General features: G+C 38.8%; 1 protein-coding gene across 3 annotated transcripts in view; it reads right to left on the bottom strand.

Moving 5' to 3' along the window:
* Positions 1 to 18,181, bottom strand: part of LOC126162426 (aconitate hydratase, mitochondrial-like) — a 79,627-nt gene that overhangs the window by 49,382 nt on the left and 12,064 nt on the right. For all 3 annotated transcript variants that reach the window (XM_049918927.1, XM_049918928.1, XM_049918926.1), the window contains exons 5-7: positions 14,665 to 14,823; positions 6,793 to 6,943; positions 3,752 to 3,927 (exon numbers count right to left, since the gene is read on the bottom strand). In XM_049918927.1, coding sequence (XP_049774884.1) covers positions 3,752 to 3,927; positions 6,793 to 6,943; positions 14,665 to 14,823 — 486 coding nt within the window. The remainder of the gene's footprint in view (positions 1 to 3,751; positions 3,928 to 6,792; positions 6,944 to 14,664; positions 14,824 to 18,181) is intronic.

Raw genomic sequence — 18,181 nt, 5'->3', positions numbered from 1 at the left:
TGTCCTTCGTCCACCATTGTGGAAAACTGAAATGGTGGACTCACAATGGAAGCGATGAATTTGTTATGACATCTGGTGTGATTTCCATGAACTGCACGAAGTTGAGCGCACAACTTGAAAGCTATTGCCCTAATAGTATACTTGTAGGATCAAAATTCAATCAGGTGACTTATCATACTCCATCCTCTATAAAGAAAGGTTTTAGATATGCAAGCTTTCAGAGCCAATAGTTCCTTCTTCCAGCACAAGGGTTGTAGGGTAAGGAAGAGCAGTGAAGGAAAAGGACTGGAGAGGGTTAGGAAAAGGGGTAGTGTTTGGAAAAGTCTCCCAGAACCTTGGGTCAGGGGAGAATTATTGGACGGGATGAGAAGGAATGACTGATTGTTCAGGACAGCACTGGACGAGATTTGGAAACCTGAGAGCTTAAAGGTAGAAGACAGGGTAATATGCAAGACAGATTAGTGCTAAAACATTATGAACGAGTTAACATGAGTGAAAAGCTAAGTGCATTGTAAGTAATACACATACAATGCTCTTAGCCTTGTATGTAATACACATACAATGACATCAACAAAAGATGTAGTGAAGCAATGTAGCAGATACATGCGACTTAGATATCATCCATCATCCAGATTTGTGCATTAGCATATTAGATTGCCACAGTGACACAGACTTTGGAGGTGCAACAAACCATCTAGTGTCTTTATCACACTTAAAGATGAAGCGATCTCCTGACAGTCAAAGAAAGGCAATGACTGCCAATCTATAACCAAAACAAAGATGGTAAGTGCAACAAAAGTTGATAACAAAATAATTTATCTGTGTAGACTTTTTAGGGGGAATGAGAGAACTGACTGATGTTCTAGTTGTCAAGGTTGATAATATGGCAATATTGAGACTCAAAAAATCCTGAATTCCATTGTTGCACAAAATACATAAAGACAAGGCACTTTTTCACTCAAAAAAAGTTATTGAAGGACAATTAAAACATTCAGCATATTTCAATTGAAGATCATATAGCAGATGAAGCACTTAGCAAAACCAAAACTGCCAGTTTTATGTCATAAAATGGGTATTTTATGCTGAGATGTGTGGTTTCTTATTTTTCGTTGCTCTCTTTCTTAAATATTTGAAAATGTGATGTATTTGCATTTAATTAAGTATCAAGCAAGGTTGGCAGTACCTACTGCTAAGAAATGCATCTCCATTTACAGTAAAACCCATTTTTAATGAGTCTCTGGGACCAAAAGTTTTTTCCATAAGTAGGTGTGCAGCTCCATACACCAACAAAGTGACAGTATGATGGAGGTTTTTTTAATATACTGAAAAGTTGTTTTATTCAACTGATGACAAATAAAATTACAGAGAAAAGAAAAATCCTTAAATATTATCCTTTATTTCTTGGAGAGAAAAAAAAGAAGAAGAAGGTGTAGTTTGCTTTTTCCTGCCAACATAACGGGCTGACATTATTTCTCTAGCTGCTTGATACACGGCAGAACCACCTCATATACACTGAATGAGAAAATAATAGTTTCCAACACCTGCAGCAAAACATAATTCAGTTGAACCACACTGCCGCTGCCACACCATCACCACAGATTATCATATAATTGCCTTTGTGCATAAACACATGAATAATTTAAATTTATGTAATGTTGTGTTGGATAGACAGCACTCCTATTGCAGGGGTCAGCAGGTTAGTGCAGCTTGCCGTATCACAGGTGTCATCATCTTACACTGACAGTCACTACAATCAAGCAAAATATGGGTGAGAAGTATGGCAAGTATATCTGATTACCACCAGATCATGGATGCTCAGTGCATGGAACACAACCTCCAAGGTTATGAAGGCACTGAGCTTTTCACATGTTGTCATGTCAAGTGTGTACCATGAGTAATTTGATTACAGGAGAAGCACCACTTCCAGATTCCACTGATGGAAATGAATAGACTGCCCACAATTCACTACACCAATCTCCAATTTATGTTCAACAACTAAACAACGACGACAACAAAAACAAATGGCAAGCAGTCATGAGGAGGAATGCAGCTTGTTTGCCAACAGGGCACCACTCAGTATCAACACACTAAATTAACTGAAATATCAGTTAAAAAAAATGAGCTGTGCTGCTCGAATAAGAATGAATAATGTATCAAATTTCAAGTGGGTGAGAGTTACTGCAGGCCAAGCTGAAATTCTAAAGAGTGTAAAGGCACTGATTATATGAACATCTCATGAAAAAAGATGCAAATAAAAGAAAAAACATATCTCCACCACTGAAAATATTAATGTTTCAATATTCATTTCATTTCACATTGGTTGGTTACCATGAGTACACTTTTTTTTATTTGTGTTTTAGATATGTTCCTGTCACAAGCATATCTGTAAATATGTGGAAGTGGAGTATTTGCCTCACATGCCAACTTTCATTACAGTTATATGCAACACAACCCACTTAAGTCACCGACATAGATGGAAGCCACACTGTAGAACAGTGTTGTAACCACAGGAGTGAACTGTTTGTTACACTCAAAGCATGCACATAATGTATCTGACCCAGCATTGCAGCACCACCTTCCCAAGCCAACTTCACGACCCTGCAGCCAAGTGAGCCGGCAGGCTGCCTTCCAAATTCCACTGCCAGAGCCAGAAATTTGCTAGCTGGCATGGTGACAACTTCTCCTCTGGGACTGTGGCAGTCAGGGTTACCACATGCTAAGCTCTGACACTTAATCTCTGGGCCCCTTATGTGACTGGAAGCGATGCTCTGGCAAAATAAGACCATGATGAGTGAGTACAAATAGTAGCCACTTCTGCCATACAGTGGCTGTTTAGTACTGTCCACATCCAGAACGCCATCAACCCAACGTACGTTATCAGGCCTAATCTACAAGTAGCCTTGCCTCTGCTAACCACTGATCTACGGAGAGCCATACCTAGTCCTGATGCTTTTGGGGGTTGAACTGGCACCTACCAACTGGTAATCAATGCAGGCTGATACTGAATAACTCCTGGGTACCTCCAAGAGGTCCTCCTGCACCTGATCCCTGGTGAGCTGCTGTCTGGATGCCGCATTCACACCTAATGGCATGGCTGGTCTGTACACAAGTGTGCTCCCACTGCACGTCTGACGCCTGCAGGCTCGACACGGCTGTGTGCCAGTCAGCTGAAGCGTTGACACCGCTCCTTTGCTGTGGCCACCTTTCCAGCCTGTCGTCCCCACAGGCATCTCATATTGTCACCTACTTCAATGGGCAAGTGGCACTGCCCAGTGTTATCACAAGCCACTGCAACACTGACTACATTGATAATATGAAGTCTGCTAAATAAGCATGCTGTTGTTACTATTGCCTTTACAATTTCATAGTGGCCGAGGAACTTGTTCTGCATACTGCTCCCAAGCCACCAACCTGCACCATCATCCTGACATGTAACAGGGTCAACAATGCTCGGACAACCCTGACCCCTCATACCTGATGAAAAGTAGCAAGGCAGGGAAGCTAAGAGTAGTGATGAAGGTCTGCTAATTTCTTAGTTTAATACGATTTATAAACACAAACTTCATTGTTGGAATGGAGATGATGATGATGATGTAACCTAATTAATCAGCCTCAGCAAATTAACTTACACATCTTAAATGTGCCCTCCACAACACCACCGACAGGCACTGCTATAAGTGTGCGCGTGTGCGCGCGCTGGGAGAGAGAGGAGGAAGAAAGGAAAGGAGACGTTAGGAAGAGGGAGTTATACCTGATCATAAGTTGCTCCTGGATCTGCTGAGAAAAGTGACTCAACATGTTTGTCTGCCTCCTCAGCAATTCCCTCTCTATTTGTGGCTACCAAATAGTCTCTCATACGCCGATTGTATGGGAAAATTGAAGTGGTTGCACCAATCTCAGCACCCATGTTACAAATAGTGGCCATACCTGAAACAATATAATACTTGTAATTAGCGTATCAAGATTTAAAAGTGAAAAAAATTCTTGAACAGTTAGCCTAGAGAGGTGGTGAGGAAGAAGGGCCAGTGGGACACTGGTAACATGCCAAACTGTAACAGTGAAATGAAAATATTTTTCAAACCCAATATTCTTTGAACAGTGCAAAAAGTTGCATAGAGAGATGACATGATGGAAGCTGTAGATGAATAATGGAGCTGTACTACATATCATTACTCAGTCAGTAGCACAATTTTGAAGTTTAGGATACTAGGGACCAAATTTTTGTATTCATACCATTTAGCCAAATAAAATTTTCTTGTCCATGCTCTTAAAAGGAAAAAAACTTAGTATGTATGGGAATAATCAATGATCAATAAGGCAAGGCAAGAATAAATACCAATGCAGTCAATTAAAAAGAGAATGCTACATCCAAAACAGCACAGATCAAGGCCAAGAATGGAACTTGAATTTATCTATGAGCAGATGTCAAGAATTACCTCTCTCACTCTATCTTTACTTGTTTCTTAGTGCTGTTAGTCACAAGCTTGCCACCACATTTGTGTACGTAACTATTTCCACTAATTTCTCACAGTGTGAAGTGACATTAAGCAGTGCAACAGTCAATGCAGGAACTGGAAATCCTTCCCTAAGAGCCAAGTAATAGCAGTCATGAGCTATGATTGGTATTTAAGATGGCAGAGTAATACCTTATTCTTGGTGGACAACACAACAACAAGATACACTTTTGATTTCAGTAACAAATATAAGCTGGTAACATAAGTAATACTTGTATATTTATGGCAGCAGACAAGAGTCCAAAGAAATCTTATTTTGGATTTTTTTTAAAAATTCACTTGCTCATGATAAAATTGTGATTTTATTACCTAACCTAAACATTACGCTATACTCAGAACTGACTGCTACCAAAATTATAGAACTTTGTATTTAGTACAACACTTACTTCAGCATTACAAGTAAATGTAAAAGTCATACACAAAAAAATACTCAAAATGCACAATGTAAAGAAAAGGCCATACATATTTTAACATTTATAATACCCTCTGGTGGCCAGATTAATTCTCACTCTAAATTTAACAACTGTGTTGCTGACGAACACAACAAAAATACATCAGCCAACTCAAAGAGAAAGTAGATCATCATATCTTAATTGATAACATACTATTGGACATAATGCACTGTTACAGTAATTGGCAGTTTATGAGGGAGTGTGACACTATGACCTATCTGCCAGTAATGTGTCCGCAGAAAACCAGTCGCATTTCCCCAATCTGTCAAATTCACCTGACATTATCTCCAGTGCAGTTATCAGTAAGCTGCACTCCAACATGTGAATTATGCCTAATTATGTTTTCTGCCACACACAACATATCACACCTCACCAGTATAGTTAGGGAGAGCCAGATATAATTCATCAGATATTGTCCAAATCAACAGACTTCCACTAAGTTACCAATCACGACCAAAAGGTCATCAGTGATGACAATATCACAACACTTGAGTAGAAAGCAGCTCAATAGTACACCACGTCTAACCTATCTTCACACTATGGAGTGATGTGCCAAACACGATATTAAACTATACTCATTAATCACTTGCGTTTAAGCCTCAGCAGGTTGTCACCAGCACAAATATACTTAAAACACTTCACTTCATAAAGTTCAATGCTTGTGTTGCTTTACCTAGACAACATTATTATCCCAGTAAGAGCATTAACAAAGCATACTGTGCAATCAAGGCAGAAGACACTTGACGCACATTTGCCCATTTCAACCTCTGAGGCACGTCTCTCTTAACAATGGCATGTTGCCCCACTGCTCATGATTATTGATGGCAGTGACATCAGACACAACAGCCCACCAAATATTAATTGCAACTGCACTGCAACTATATCACTCTCTCTGATTGACTTACATGGAGACAAACTCTAAATGTTACTTTAATGAAAGCTGCAGATTCTCTTCTATCCACAACAACAACAAAATTGAGGGGGACTATTTTTTTCTTTGACTGAGTCCACTTATGGACTTATTCACAGGATCCAAGGTGAAGGGGTGTCAAACCCTGGAAACCACCCATTAACTTTTACTCCGGGTTGCTTTTCAGCATCACTCTGCCTGCTCCTCCACTTTCCAGAACATGCTGGATTGGTCTGCTCTGCTGACTCACAATATTGGTGTGGGGGGGGCACTGGTCCTGTCTACCCCTGAAAGCTATATTTTGCCTCCTTGCATTTCACCCTCCAATGAATAAATTCTGATAGGCTCACTTCATTAAAACACAAGTATGTCAAATATACATACTCTGATACTTAATTTTCATCATTCTTATTGCAATAAAATACTGCATCAAATAACAATTACTTTTCTTAATTATTATGATTAATTGTATAAAATTATCAAGTTGAGTGGACAGAATGTTATGACAGCACAATGCCATGTCTTAATCTGCTGCAGAGCTCATTATTGGCTGCCCCATACTTCATACAATGACTCGTGTCAAGAAATCAATATCATGCACAAGTGCAGTGTGTAAATTGTTTTTAGTCAAATGTGTGTCCCTACTTGACATCTACCCATGAATGCTCAACTTTCATGACTGCTCACCAAGAGCAATTTTTGAAACATCAGTAGTTTCAATCTCACCTATCACTGACACTACGTTCCTCAAATGTAAACATACTGTGTTCCATCTAATGTTCTCTTGAACTAAGCCACAAATGTGCCATTGGTAGAGGAGTAATAGTGTTCTCAGTTACTATTTGTGGTATGTAAGTCTCCCATGTGTAGATACATTTAGATGTGTTATCTGTTGCAGTACACACACTTTACTCACCAGTGCACGAAATTGAGTCCACTCCAGGACCATGGTACTCCACAATAGCACCAGTGCCTCCTTTCACAGTGAGTATTCCAGCAACTTTCAAAATGATATCTTTGGGTGACGTCCATCCCTGCAACTTGCCTGTCAGCTTTACTCCAATTACCTGCAAATGACATACCAATGTAGAATTCTGCAACATCTGGCAGCATATAAAATGACTCAATACAGAACATTTTCCAGTAAAAATGCCCAATCCTAGTACAAAGTTAACTCAGAGAACTAACATAAAAGGTTCAATGAGCAAAGGAACTAAAGATACAGTAAATCATAAGTGTCAATCTACTTTCCATTATAAACTGCAAAACCAAATTCTTCAGTTACTGCAGGGCTTATGCTCTTCCAAAGCCATGGGAAACTACTTTCTGTCCAGTAAGTCTCAGAATGCAAATCATTACAAATGTTCTGTTCAGTACTCAACCAGTCCTTAGAATAATTTTACTTGTCATGATGCATTGAACTCAGTGTTTCACCTCTTTCTGCATAGAACTTACCTGTATGTTGTGCTGAAGAACCTCTGAAAATATATTCTTCTACCGCAGGTATTACACTTACTTACTAAACTCGGATTGTATTCTTTATAAAATTTCCAAGTGAGATGTCCCCAGTTTTAACCACAATATGCTACAGATCCTCTCACAATAAATGTGCCCAGTAGTTAGAAGAAAGCGAAGGTCACACCCACCTACTAGAAGGGTGCCAGAAGGGTACAACAAAACTTTCATCCAATCTCCTCACTGATCCACCTACTGTGGAATCTTAAAATATCTTTACTTGTCTCTAACACAATTACTTCCTCCATGCCAGTCAGCATGGAACAAGGCAATCTGTAGTACTTCTCGATTTCCGAAGAGCACTTTTCTTGTACCACAATAATGCATATTAATGAAAGTATTATCATAAGTGGAATGAATTTGTGTGTCTAGTGTAAGGATTTCTTGGCAAGTAGGATATAACATGTTGGCTTGAATGTTTGTTTTGGGATCACTGCTGTATATATGTTATATTACCATCTTGGTAGTGAATATAATGAACATATGAATAAAGGTCGGAGATGGGGATACACTTATAAGGATGGCCTGTACCTGAATAGGATTGGGGAGGGGGGGGGGGGGGGGGGAAGATTTGCTGAGCATCTTGTAAAAAGTGTAAGGGGGGCCGCAAGCACACATGTCAAAAGTGGCACTTTTTTAGGTTAGAGTCAGTTTACAGACATTGAGAAGCATGTGCTTTTGAATCCTTACTGCAGGATACTTCTCCAATAATTGTAAAAGTCTACAAATCCCCTCTAAGAAACTTTCAGCTATTTATCAGAACTCTAGATGCATTGCTAAGCTACATTCCAGAACAGAAGAAAAGGTTTGTCACTTATGGAGATTTCAATGTAGATTTATTAAAAGATACTGATAGGAGAAATGAACTAGAATTATTATTTGGGTATTCCAATCTAATTTCAGTGGTCTATTTTTCCACGCACCAAGACAGTAAGACATACATTTTTATAGACAGTGCTCAGGCTGAAACAAAGTGTACATAATCGTCAATGGACTACCTGATCATGATGCACAATTAATGGGAAAAAAAACCACTATGGGACCTTACAACCCTCAGACAGGATCATACAAAGCTGTGAGATATATTAATGAGAAAAGGATACAAATGTTTCAATAGTAAGTTAAAGGGGTGGTATGGAATGAAGTACCATATATGTAAAAAGAGAAGCGAGTGTCAAATTCAATTTATTCCATAGTAAATTTGTGTCAACAATTGAAAGTTTCTTTTCTAAAAAGAAATCCTGAAAATCAATTTAAAAAAGAAAAGGGTAAGGTTTCAAGAACTTGGGGAATTAAAATTTCATGTAAGAAGAAGAGAGAAATTTGTATAAATGCCAGAGTAAGTCATGTCCCGGGCCCCCCAGCATTCAAACCAACACGCATATCGAGCAGGTAAATCATGTGAGACAGCTCTCCACCAACTCATCGGGAAGGTGGAAAAAGCACTTCACTTTCAAGAAATAGCCCTCTGCATCTTCTTAGATATCGAGGGGGCCTTCAGTAACACGACCTTTGATTCCTTGGTAAGGGCTGGACCAGGGCTATGCTTAGTGGAAGGAAGGTAGAGGCTACCATGATGAATGAAAAGATGGTAATTAACACCACTAGAGGCTGCCCACAAGGAGGAGTTTTGTCCTCTATTGTGGAATCTAGTGGTGAACGAACTCACTGAGGAATCAAATTCCACACAATGCTTCTGCCACGGATATGCAGATGACCTTGTCATAGTAATACTTGGCAAATTTACTGACACAGTTAGAAATATGGCACAAGGAGGTTTGGACATTGTGCAAAATTGGTGCATTAAACAGGATCTGAGGGTTAGTCCTAAGAAGACTGTTGTGGTGCCATTTATGAAGAGAGATGTTCAACACTCAAGTTGGAATCTAAAATCTCTTCGATGAAACTACCTGTGAAGGGGATAGTGAAATATCTAGTGGCAACATTAGATGAGAAGCTAACATGGACCCCTCGAATTGTATCTGTTCTAAGGCAAAAAGTACTCTAGTGAGTACTAGAACGGCTTGTGGCAAAAACTGAGGCCTAAGCACCAGGGGTATGCACTGGATATACATCACAGTGGTCAGACCTAGGATTTCCTACGTGGGCCGTAGTGTGATGGAAGAAGGTTGAACAGTGGGTTGCAGCTAAGGAGCTTGCTAAGGTGCAGAGATTGGTCTGCTTAACCATAACTGGAATGGAAGCCATGCTGGACATGCCTCCACTACACCTTTGGGTCAAGGTGGAGGCAGCAGCTGGGGCACACAGACTTAAAATGGGCAAATACTGGGATTCATTCGGATATCCAGAATCACACACCAAGATAGTGAGTGAGGTAAATATAGGAATGGCTGGGGAAATGTCTGCCGACTGTATAATAACTCCCTACTGCTTTGACAAACCTTATAATATAATAATTGGAAGCAGGGAGCAGGGATCAGTGGGAAAAAACAGTTCAACACTGTACAGGAGACATCGCTGGTTCACTGATGGTTGAAAATAGACCAAGGCAGTGAGGCAGGGGTGTATGGAGTTCAGCCAAGACCAGGGGCCATAATCTCTCTAGGAAACCTGGCCTTCGTATTCCAAGCTGAAATTACTGCAATCAGGGCATGTGTGGAGGAGAATATGCATAGGTGCTACAAGGATCATAACATCTACATCTATTCAGCCAGCCAGGCAGCCCTGAAATCATTGGCAACTCTTGCAACAAGATCTAAGATTGTTGCAGAATGCCACAGGGCTATGGTGGAGCTAGGGGGAAGCAATAAGGTAAACCTAGTGTGGGTCCCTGGCCACTCAGGGATCTGTGGCAATGAACAAACCGACAGACTGGCTAGGATGAGGGCAACAACGCCATGTATTGGACCGGAACTTGTCCTGGCAATCACCAAGGCTATGATCAAATTAGAACTACAGAACTGACGTAGAAAAAATAAGGTAGGATATAGGACCAAGGTCCATAAACAGAAACATGGTAAGGTAATGATGCCCAAGCCGTGTTTTAAAAGAAGCTCTGTAATCTTGGGATTGAACAGGAAAGAGATCGAACTCATAACTGGATTGACGACCGGCCATGGGAATTTCAAAAAAACTCGAAAAAAAAACACCTACACACAATGGGTATAACGGAGGAGGACCCTAAATGTAGGACCTGTGATGAGGGTGAAGAAACTGCATCACACCTAATCTTTGAATGAATGGTATTGGAGAGTAAAAGATACAGAATCTTCGGGACAACTAGACCTGAAGGAATAGTGTCTCACAAAAAACTGGTAGAGGGACTCACTCCTTGCACTATTTAAGGGCACTGGCTGGCTTTACTAGATATACAGCAAGTGATAACGCACAATAAACTTAGTTTTGGTGTGGGCAGTGGTGGGTTAGACCAAAGCTATTTTAGCTTCCCTGTTAAAATCAAATCAAATCAAGCCAAGATCCGACATAACATGCTTACAACAAAAAAATACAGTAATATTTTAAAGAAAGGCAAATGTTCAGAAGTATGCATGTCCCAACAGAAATAAACAATGTAGATAATAAGATTAAAACTATATGGGATAGTGTCAAATGGGAGACAGGAGAGACAGTCAGTGTACAAGATAACGTAACAGTTAAACTAAATGGCAATGCTGTGACTGATAATTCACAAGCTACAAGTACTTTTAACAATCACTTTATAAATGTAGCAACAAAAACAGGATGAAATGGTTTCATTTAAGGAGCAAGAAAATATATTAAAATGCCATTCCACATAACTGTAAGCAACTATAAGTAGCACCAACAGCCTTCACTTAAATTAACAGAATTATAAAAAGCAAAAGCTCCAGTGGTGTTGATGGAATTTCAGACAGAATTCTAAAATGTTGTTCTAACTTAATAAGTAATGGCCTTAGTATGCTTCACTGGTGCAGGGAATTTTTCCAGACAGTTTAAAATATTCAACTGTTAAACCTCTTCATAAGGTGACAAGACAGACTTAAACAACTATCATCCAATTTCCTTACTGACATCTCTTTTACCAAATATTCAAAAAAGTAATGTACTCAAGAGTACGCTCACACTTAAACATATCAAAGTTTGGATTTGAGAAGGGTTGCTCTACTGAAATTGATATTCATACTAGATGGTTATAATTAAACTTTCCCTATTTACCACATTATAACATGGAAACTAATTACCGTACCAGTACCAAACTCGGCAGCATTAACATCCAGAGTATGGGGTGCATGATTTCCATGCGTCACAGCGCCACCGTCCAGTTCTAACTATGGCCACCAGGCGCCATGATCAGTCATCATGATGCTGCTGCTGCTGCTGCTGCTGCACTTCGAGAATATTGCCGTCTGAAAGGATTATGGAAGGGTTCTCTTTCTCCACCTGCTGTGCATAGCATGATGAAGAAGTTCAAATCAACTGGAGAACTACGTGTCGCTCCGTGAAGAGGCTGATGACCGGTTGCACCACAAGTGGTTGCTGAAATCGCTGTTGCTATGGAAGACAATACTACACGCAATTCACAATCATCAGGCAGTGCACATGCTGTGTCATGATTGTTGAATTTCCTACGGTCCACTGTACAGAAGATGCTTCAAACCATTCTCAAGTAGTATCCATACAAGATCCATATGATACAGTAGCTTGCACTACAGGACACACAATGACGTTTGACTTCGCCCTCCACTTTCTTGCAATGATTGAAGTTTATGAGGGCTGGCCCTAGACTATCCTATGAACAGATGAAGGTCATTTTTCTCTGACTGGTGCGGTGAACACACAGAATTGTCAGGTGTGGGGAACTTCACCTCCAGTCACTGTGCATGAAGTTCCTCTGTATGGTGAATGTGTCACCATATAGTGTGGCTTCAATGCTTCATTCATCATTGGCCCATTCTTTTTTGAATAGGATGGCACTCAAGGCCCAAACACGTGCAGTGTGGCTGGGAAACATTACTGCAATATGCTTCGCCAGCATGTCAACTCGCCCTACAGGAGAGATGCAGTGAAGTTAACAGTTTTCTTGCAAGATGGCGTCCTCTACACATCGCTCATAAATTTCACGTGCTTCTCTGAAACACATTTGGAAATGATTGAATTATCAGCTGGTTGTTTCCAAATGCTTGGCCAGCACGATCACCTGATCTCACTTCCTGTGATTTCTGGTTGTGGGGCTACCTGAAGGACAGGGTTTGCCAGGAGAACATTCACACATGTGCTGATCTGAAGTGCAGCTGATCATGAGAGGTAGCCAGCATACCTACTGGCATGTTTCATGCAAATGCAATCCTGCACTTTCAGATTCTTCTGGACACTGATTGGCACCATTTGAGCCCTTTTTGAAGCAGTAATGGTACTGGTATGTAATGGTATCATGTACCATAGTAGCACATTAAAAGTGTTTCTATTGAATTGATTCTGAATTATTTCCCTTCCCCATGTCATTGATATTAATGCTACCAAGTTTGGTCCTCATATGGTAATTAGTTTCCTTGTTATAACGCGTTAAATTGGGGATGTTTAATTATAACTGTCTGGTACATTCACTCAAAACAGTATAAGCTTTAAATAAAAAAATATCTCCAGCTGGTATTCTTTTTATCTTTCCAGCGCATTTTGTTGTGAGATCATATTACTCTCTTAGAAAAACTTGAGTTTTACAGAACTGATGGCTTTACACACAGCTAATTTGAATCATGTTCAGCAAACAAACTACAAAAGCTTGTGTTGAATAGCATGAACTATGCTGAGAAGTTGAAACTTTTAGTGATAAGGGAAAAAAAATCACAAAAGGAGTCTCATAGCGTTCAATTTTGGGTCCAATCCTATGCTTTAACATTCAACAAGCAGAATTGGTACCTTTTGCAGACAACCTTAGTGTTATAATAAATCCCATTACAGAGAAAACATCAGAAGATACGGTAAATGATATTTTTCAAACAATTAGAAAGTGGTCCTCAGAAAATGGACTCTCCTCAATTTTGGAGGGGGAAAAAAAAACCACACACAATATTCAGTTCTGTACAGGAAGTAGAGTCATACAAACAATTGAGGTACCACATGAACAGGAATCAGTAAATAGATTAGAACACTCCAAATTTTTGGAGAGAGTTCAATAAGTAGCAATACAAGTTTGATCATTTCCCAATAACATAAAATGTCTGAAAGGTAATAATGCAAGTTTTAAATATAACTTAAAATCATTTCTGCTGGACCACTCCTCCTATTCCACTGACAAATTTCTACTTAAAAACTGGTAGCCAGAAACAAAAAACTGTTTCAAGTGTAGCTGCACAACTAGGACTAAAATAATAATGTATTCATTAAGATTAATGCTAATCATTTATGCATACCCTGTAAACTGACTTGTTCCACATCATTTTGATAAAAACTGTTCACGTGATCTATCAAACATGTAACTAACTAACTACCACAATTATGATTATTAATGGAAGAGTTATCACATGGGGAATCAATTTTTGTGACTAGAGTGAGGATTTCTTAGTAGACAGGACATAACATATTATCTTGAATGAAGAATAACTTCAGTCGTGCCACAGGAGTGTGTTCTGAAATGACTGCTGTGCATGTTTTATATTAATGACCTGATACTCAATAATAACAGTAATCTCAGAATTTTCACATAATGTGGTTACCCATAATGAAATACACTATGAAACAAAGTGCATAAATATTCAGTTGGTTGTTATGATTTAAAAGTGGTCCAGAGGTTGACAACTTGCTTTAAATGTTCAGAAATGTAAAATGTTGCACTACACAAATCTCAAAAACAGGGTGCTATGACTACAATATCAGTAAGCCAGAACTGGAATCAACAGTCATACAAATACCAGAGAGGAACAATTTGTATTTATAAAAAATGGAATTACCATCAAGTGCAGTAAAGCACTTGGCAGACGTAACTGGGAAAATGAAGTCACCCTATCAAAGGAACTTGCCTACAGGACACCAGTGCACCCTTCCTAGAATACTTCTGAAGTTTGTGAGACACATGGCAAGTAAGTACAGCAGGGATACTAAATATATGCAAAGAAGGGCAGTTAGAATGATCACAGGTTTGGTAGACTCGTGGAACGATGTCGTAAAAATGCTGAAAAACCTGAACTGGCAAATATTTGAAGACAAATGCATACTATCCCACAAAAGCCTACACACATAGTTTTTTTTAAAGAGAAATCTTTCTGAAGAAAGCTCCCTGTATAAATTCAATGAGGACTACATGGAAAATAACATATTTCTGAAGCTGTAAACTTACCTTAGGGCATCTGAGTTCCCATGGAATATCTGCCATAACATCAACAGCATCAGCTCCACCAACTCCAATACACAGACCACCAAGCCCTCCACCATTTGGTGTGTGAGAGTCAGTACCAATCATTAACAGTCCTGGGAATGCATAATTCTCAAGGATAATCTAGAACACAAGGTAATTAACTGTTAAAAGACTATTCAATATTTCTCGATAACAACATGTTTGCCATGAGCTATAAGTCTTTGACAAGCACATTGTAAATCAGACAAACATACTTCTCTTAATAAAAGTTCTTTGTATGCATTGTCAGTTAATGTGAAGTACATAGTAACCTGTCAAGAAATATCAGGGAAAGGTGCAAACAAATTAACTGTTTAATGTTTTTCCCTATCTGTACTTGAGCAATGTAACACTCCCCAACTTTTTATAATAAAATAAGGAGGAAGGAAATTGACTACTTCCTGTTCAAATTTTCTCTAGGAAAGTACACCAAAATATTTCATAATTAAATATCAAAAATATACTTAACCATTATAAGAATGAAGAGCAAAACTATAAAAAATCTCTTGCCTGTAAGAACAGGAAGCAAAATATATGACACTAGCTAATCAGCATATCTGCAATCTTTTCAGCTTATATTGTCGGAGTTTGGCAATCTCAAAGTTCTGTTTCAGTTTTGTGTGAAACTTGAATGGTCAAAATGAGAATATGCTAAACTTAACCCTCGCAATACCAAACCATTTTCAGTAACATGTATTTCCAAGAGGAGGGGGGAGGGGGAGCTTTACTTTGTGCCCACCATAAAAAAATTTAAGAAATAAATAAAATTCATTAATTGTTCTTGAATTACATTAATGACATACTTTTGAAAGATCTGTTGATGCATGATCAGGATCCAGAATCTGAATATTTCTTTTAAATTAAAACTGTTTTCAAAAATGCATTTTATATTTTTCACTTACTTTGTCATTTAAGTTTACTAAGTCTAATTATCTTGAGAACAAATAGTAGTAAAACTCGTTATAGTGCTATTGAAGTACACTTTACTATAGTTAAAAAATATTACAAAAACTTGAGGTAATATACAAACAGCTCAGGCACCTAACATAGTTTTGAGAGAAGACTTATTCATAACTTTCTTCGGAATCTATTTCACACTTGGAACATATAACAGTCTTTTTGCTGTGTTAACCACATGTGTATCTCTTACAATTGTTGCAGATTACTGTTGTTTTGTTCACTTTGTTGTACTTTTCTCCTTTTGAACGGCTTTCACTAACACACAAATGACATCTACCTTTACCTCCATGAGCCTCCTTTTCACCGAAGTTCTGCTTGATTTTCCATACCCGAAACTACAGGCTTTGACAGTCTTGCAAAACTTGTAGCCCTTTCTTCAATGTATGGTTTCGTGACCTGTAGTCCCAGTTCTTGAAGAAGAAGGTGTCGCTTATTAGGTTTTTTCTTATTCCAATACGGAAAGTTCAACAAAAATAGTGTGTAACTATTTACTGCTGCTATGTCCACAAGAGTATACAAAACAGACAGTGGCAACCTCCCTGTAGCCCTCTTAGTTTAATATTTCCTCACCATTTGATCTATCGTGTCAACACCACCTTTAGTCTCATTATAATATAAATTTGTAACTGTTCTCATCTTATAGTGAATACTGAATTAGTTGCAACTTTTGACAGCTCAGTATGAGGCGAGTGGTGGGTAGCGTAGTTGCCAGAGCATGCTGAATGGGGAACCTGTCAACCTCGCTTGACCACATGAACAGCAAGCCACGCAAGCCGGCCAATCTGCAGTCTTTCTCAAACGATTTTAAAGAAACTGTTTGGTACTAAACTCTGATTCTCACCCTTCTCATAGCTTCATTCCTCAGCTTCATGGTGAACTGCCTATCATTCCGTTAATGGTCATTGTTTTTGTGATATTTCGATATTAGGTAAACTACTGCCCAAAATTCTTAAAAGTTTGCAATGAAAAACATGGGACTCTATGAATTTGCATTTGGTATGTATTAGGTTATATGTAGTTGCATCCAATTTAGATGACATATTGAATTATCCTTGAAACTTTGAAGGATGTCAGTATCTGTCTCCAATGTCGTGGATATGGAAAGTATATAAAGGGCTCCGTCAAGAACGCAAGCACCAGTTAAAAAGACAGAATGAAATAATGAAATATTCATAAATCCCTCATATCTCATAAAAGGTCAGAGGTATGGAAACAAGTTTTTAGCAACTGATGGCACACAAAGCGGAGAGTATTTTACAATATGAGTGATATGCAAAAATACATATCTACTGCGATATTCAAACAATACACATTTTTAGATGAAATAATGTGACATTTAAGGACCACCAATAGCTGGTGAAACGAGATTTTCTGTGGGTTTTGCAGCAATGTAAGTGAAGTTACACATTTATTTTTAAACTGAGAATGGCCTTTTTCATAACTATCGACCAGTCTTAGCCTCATGTTGCTAGTTCGATAATACGCTATTTTAGGATTCTGTCACAATTTCAGCTGCATTAAAATGCTAGTGGGATGAATATTTGTAAACTCTTCCTTGTTTAGGAATGGCACAAGAGAAGTTATGTATTACTCACAACTCATCACAGTCTTTCATGAATACATGTCTCTTCAGCTACCTTCTTGATATGGCTGTGGTGTAACATTTGCAATGCCTTCTTTTATCAACATATACCCTGACTGAGCATAAATTTCTTGTTGTTTTTTTGCTACATTGCTTTTCACCTAGCCCATATATTCTCAGTAGAATTTAAATGAGCATGATAGGGAGGATGTCTGGTTAAAATATACCCTTTAGTGTTAGCCAGTTCATCGAGCTGGTAGCATGGAGTTTTTGGCTTGTACAAAAGTTCCATTAACTCCGCCTTACACAATCTATGTTCACCTTTAGGCAATGGAACATTTACTTGTACCAGAGCAAAATATAAGATTTTCTCCAAGAATTGCGATTTCCCTAAGTCACTTCAGGCAAACACAGGGACAGTTCCTTTGAAAGGGCATGGTCGACTTCCCTACCCATCCTTCCCTAACCCGATGGGACTGATGACTCACTGTTTGGTCCCCTCCCCCAAATCAATGAACCTCCATGCATTGTTGGAGCTTTATACATTACAAGGGAGTGATATGACACATTGTCCATTACTATTGTCATATTTGGAGGAATATTCTGCAGGCGCAACATTATCTTCACAGCCACTAAACATGTTCAGACGACCACTTTTATTGTGAATCTCTTGCTCAGACGTGCTGCACTGTTGTTATTAATGCGAAGCCAATGCAAAACACTTGTTCACAATATGCAATTTCTGCAGAATACTTCAAGATCAGAAAAAATACCTTACAAAGAGAGCTAAGGAATGTAGTTGCATCTAATGCGTGACACTTCATGGTGCTGTTTATCCACATAGTGGCAACAGGGGTGCATTACCAGTTTAACTGCTGGCAGCGCAGTATGGAAAGATGGCTCACCATTGGTGTTATC

Source organism: Schistocerca cancellata, chromosome 2 (genome assembly GCF_023864275.1).
Source record: "Schistocerca cancellata isolate TAMUIC-IGC-003103 chromosome 2, iqSchCanc2.1, whole genome shotgun sequence".
NCBI lineage: Eukaryota > Metazoa > Arthropoda > Insecta > Orthoptera > Acrididae > Schistocerca > Schistocerca cancellata.
The sequence above is the reverse complement of the archived record's forward strand: the minus strand, read 5'-3'. Positions and strand labels throughout refer to the sequence as shown.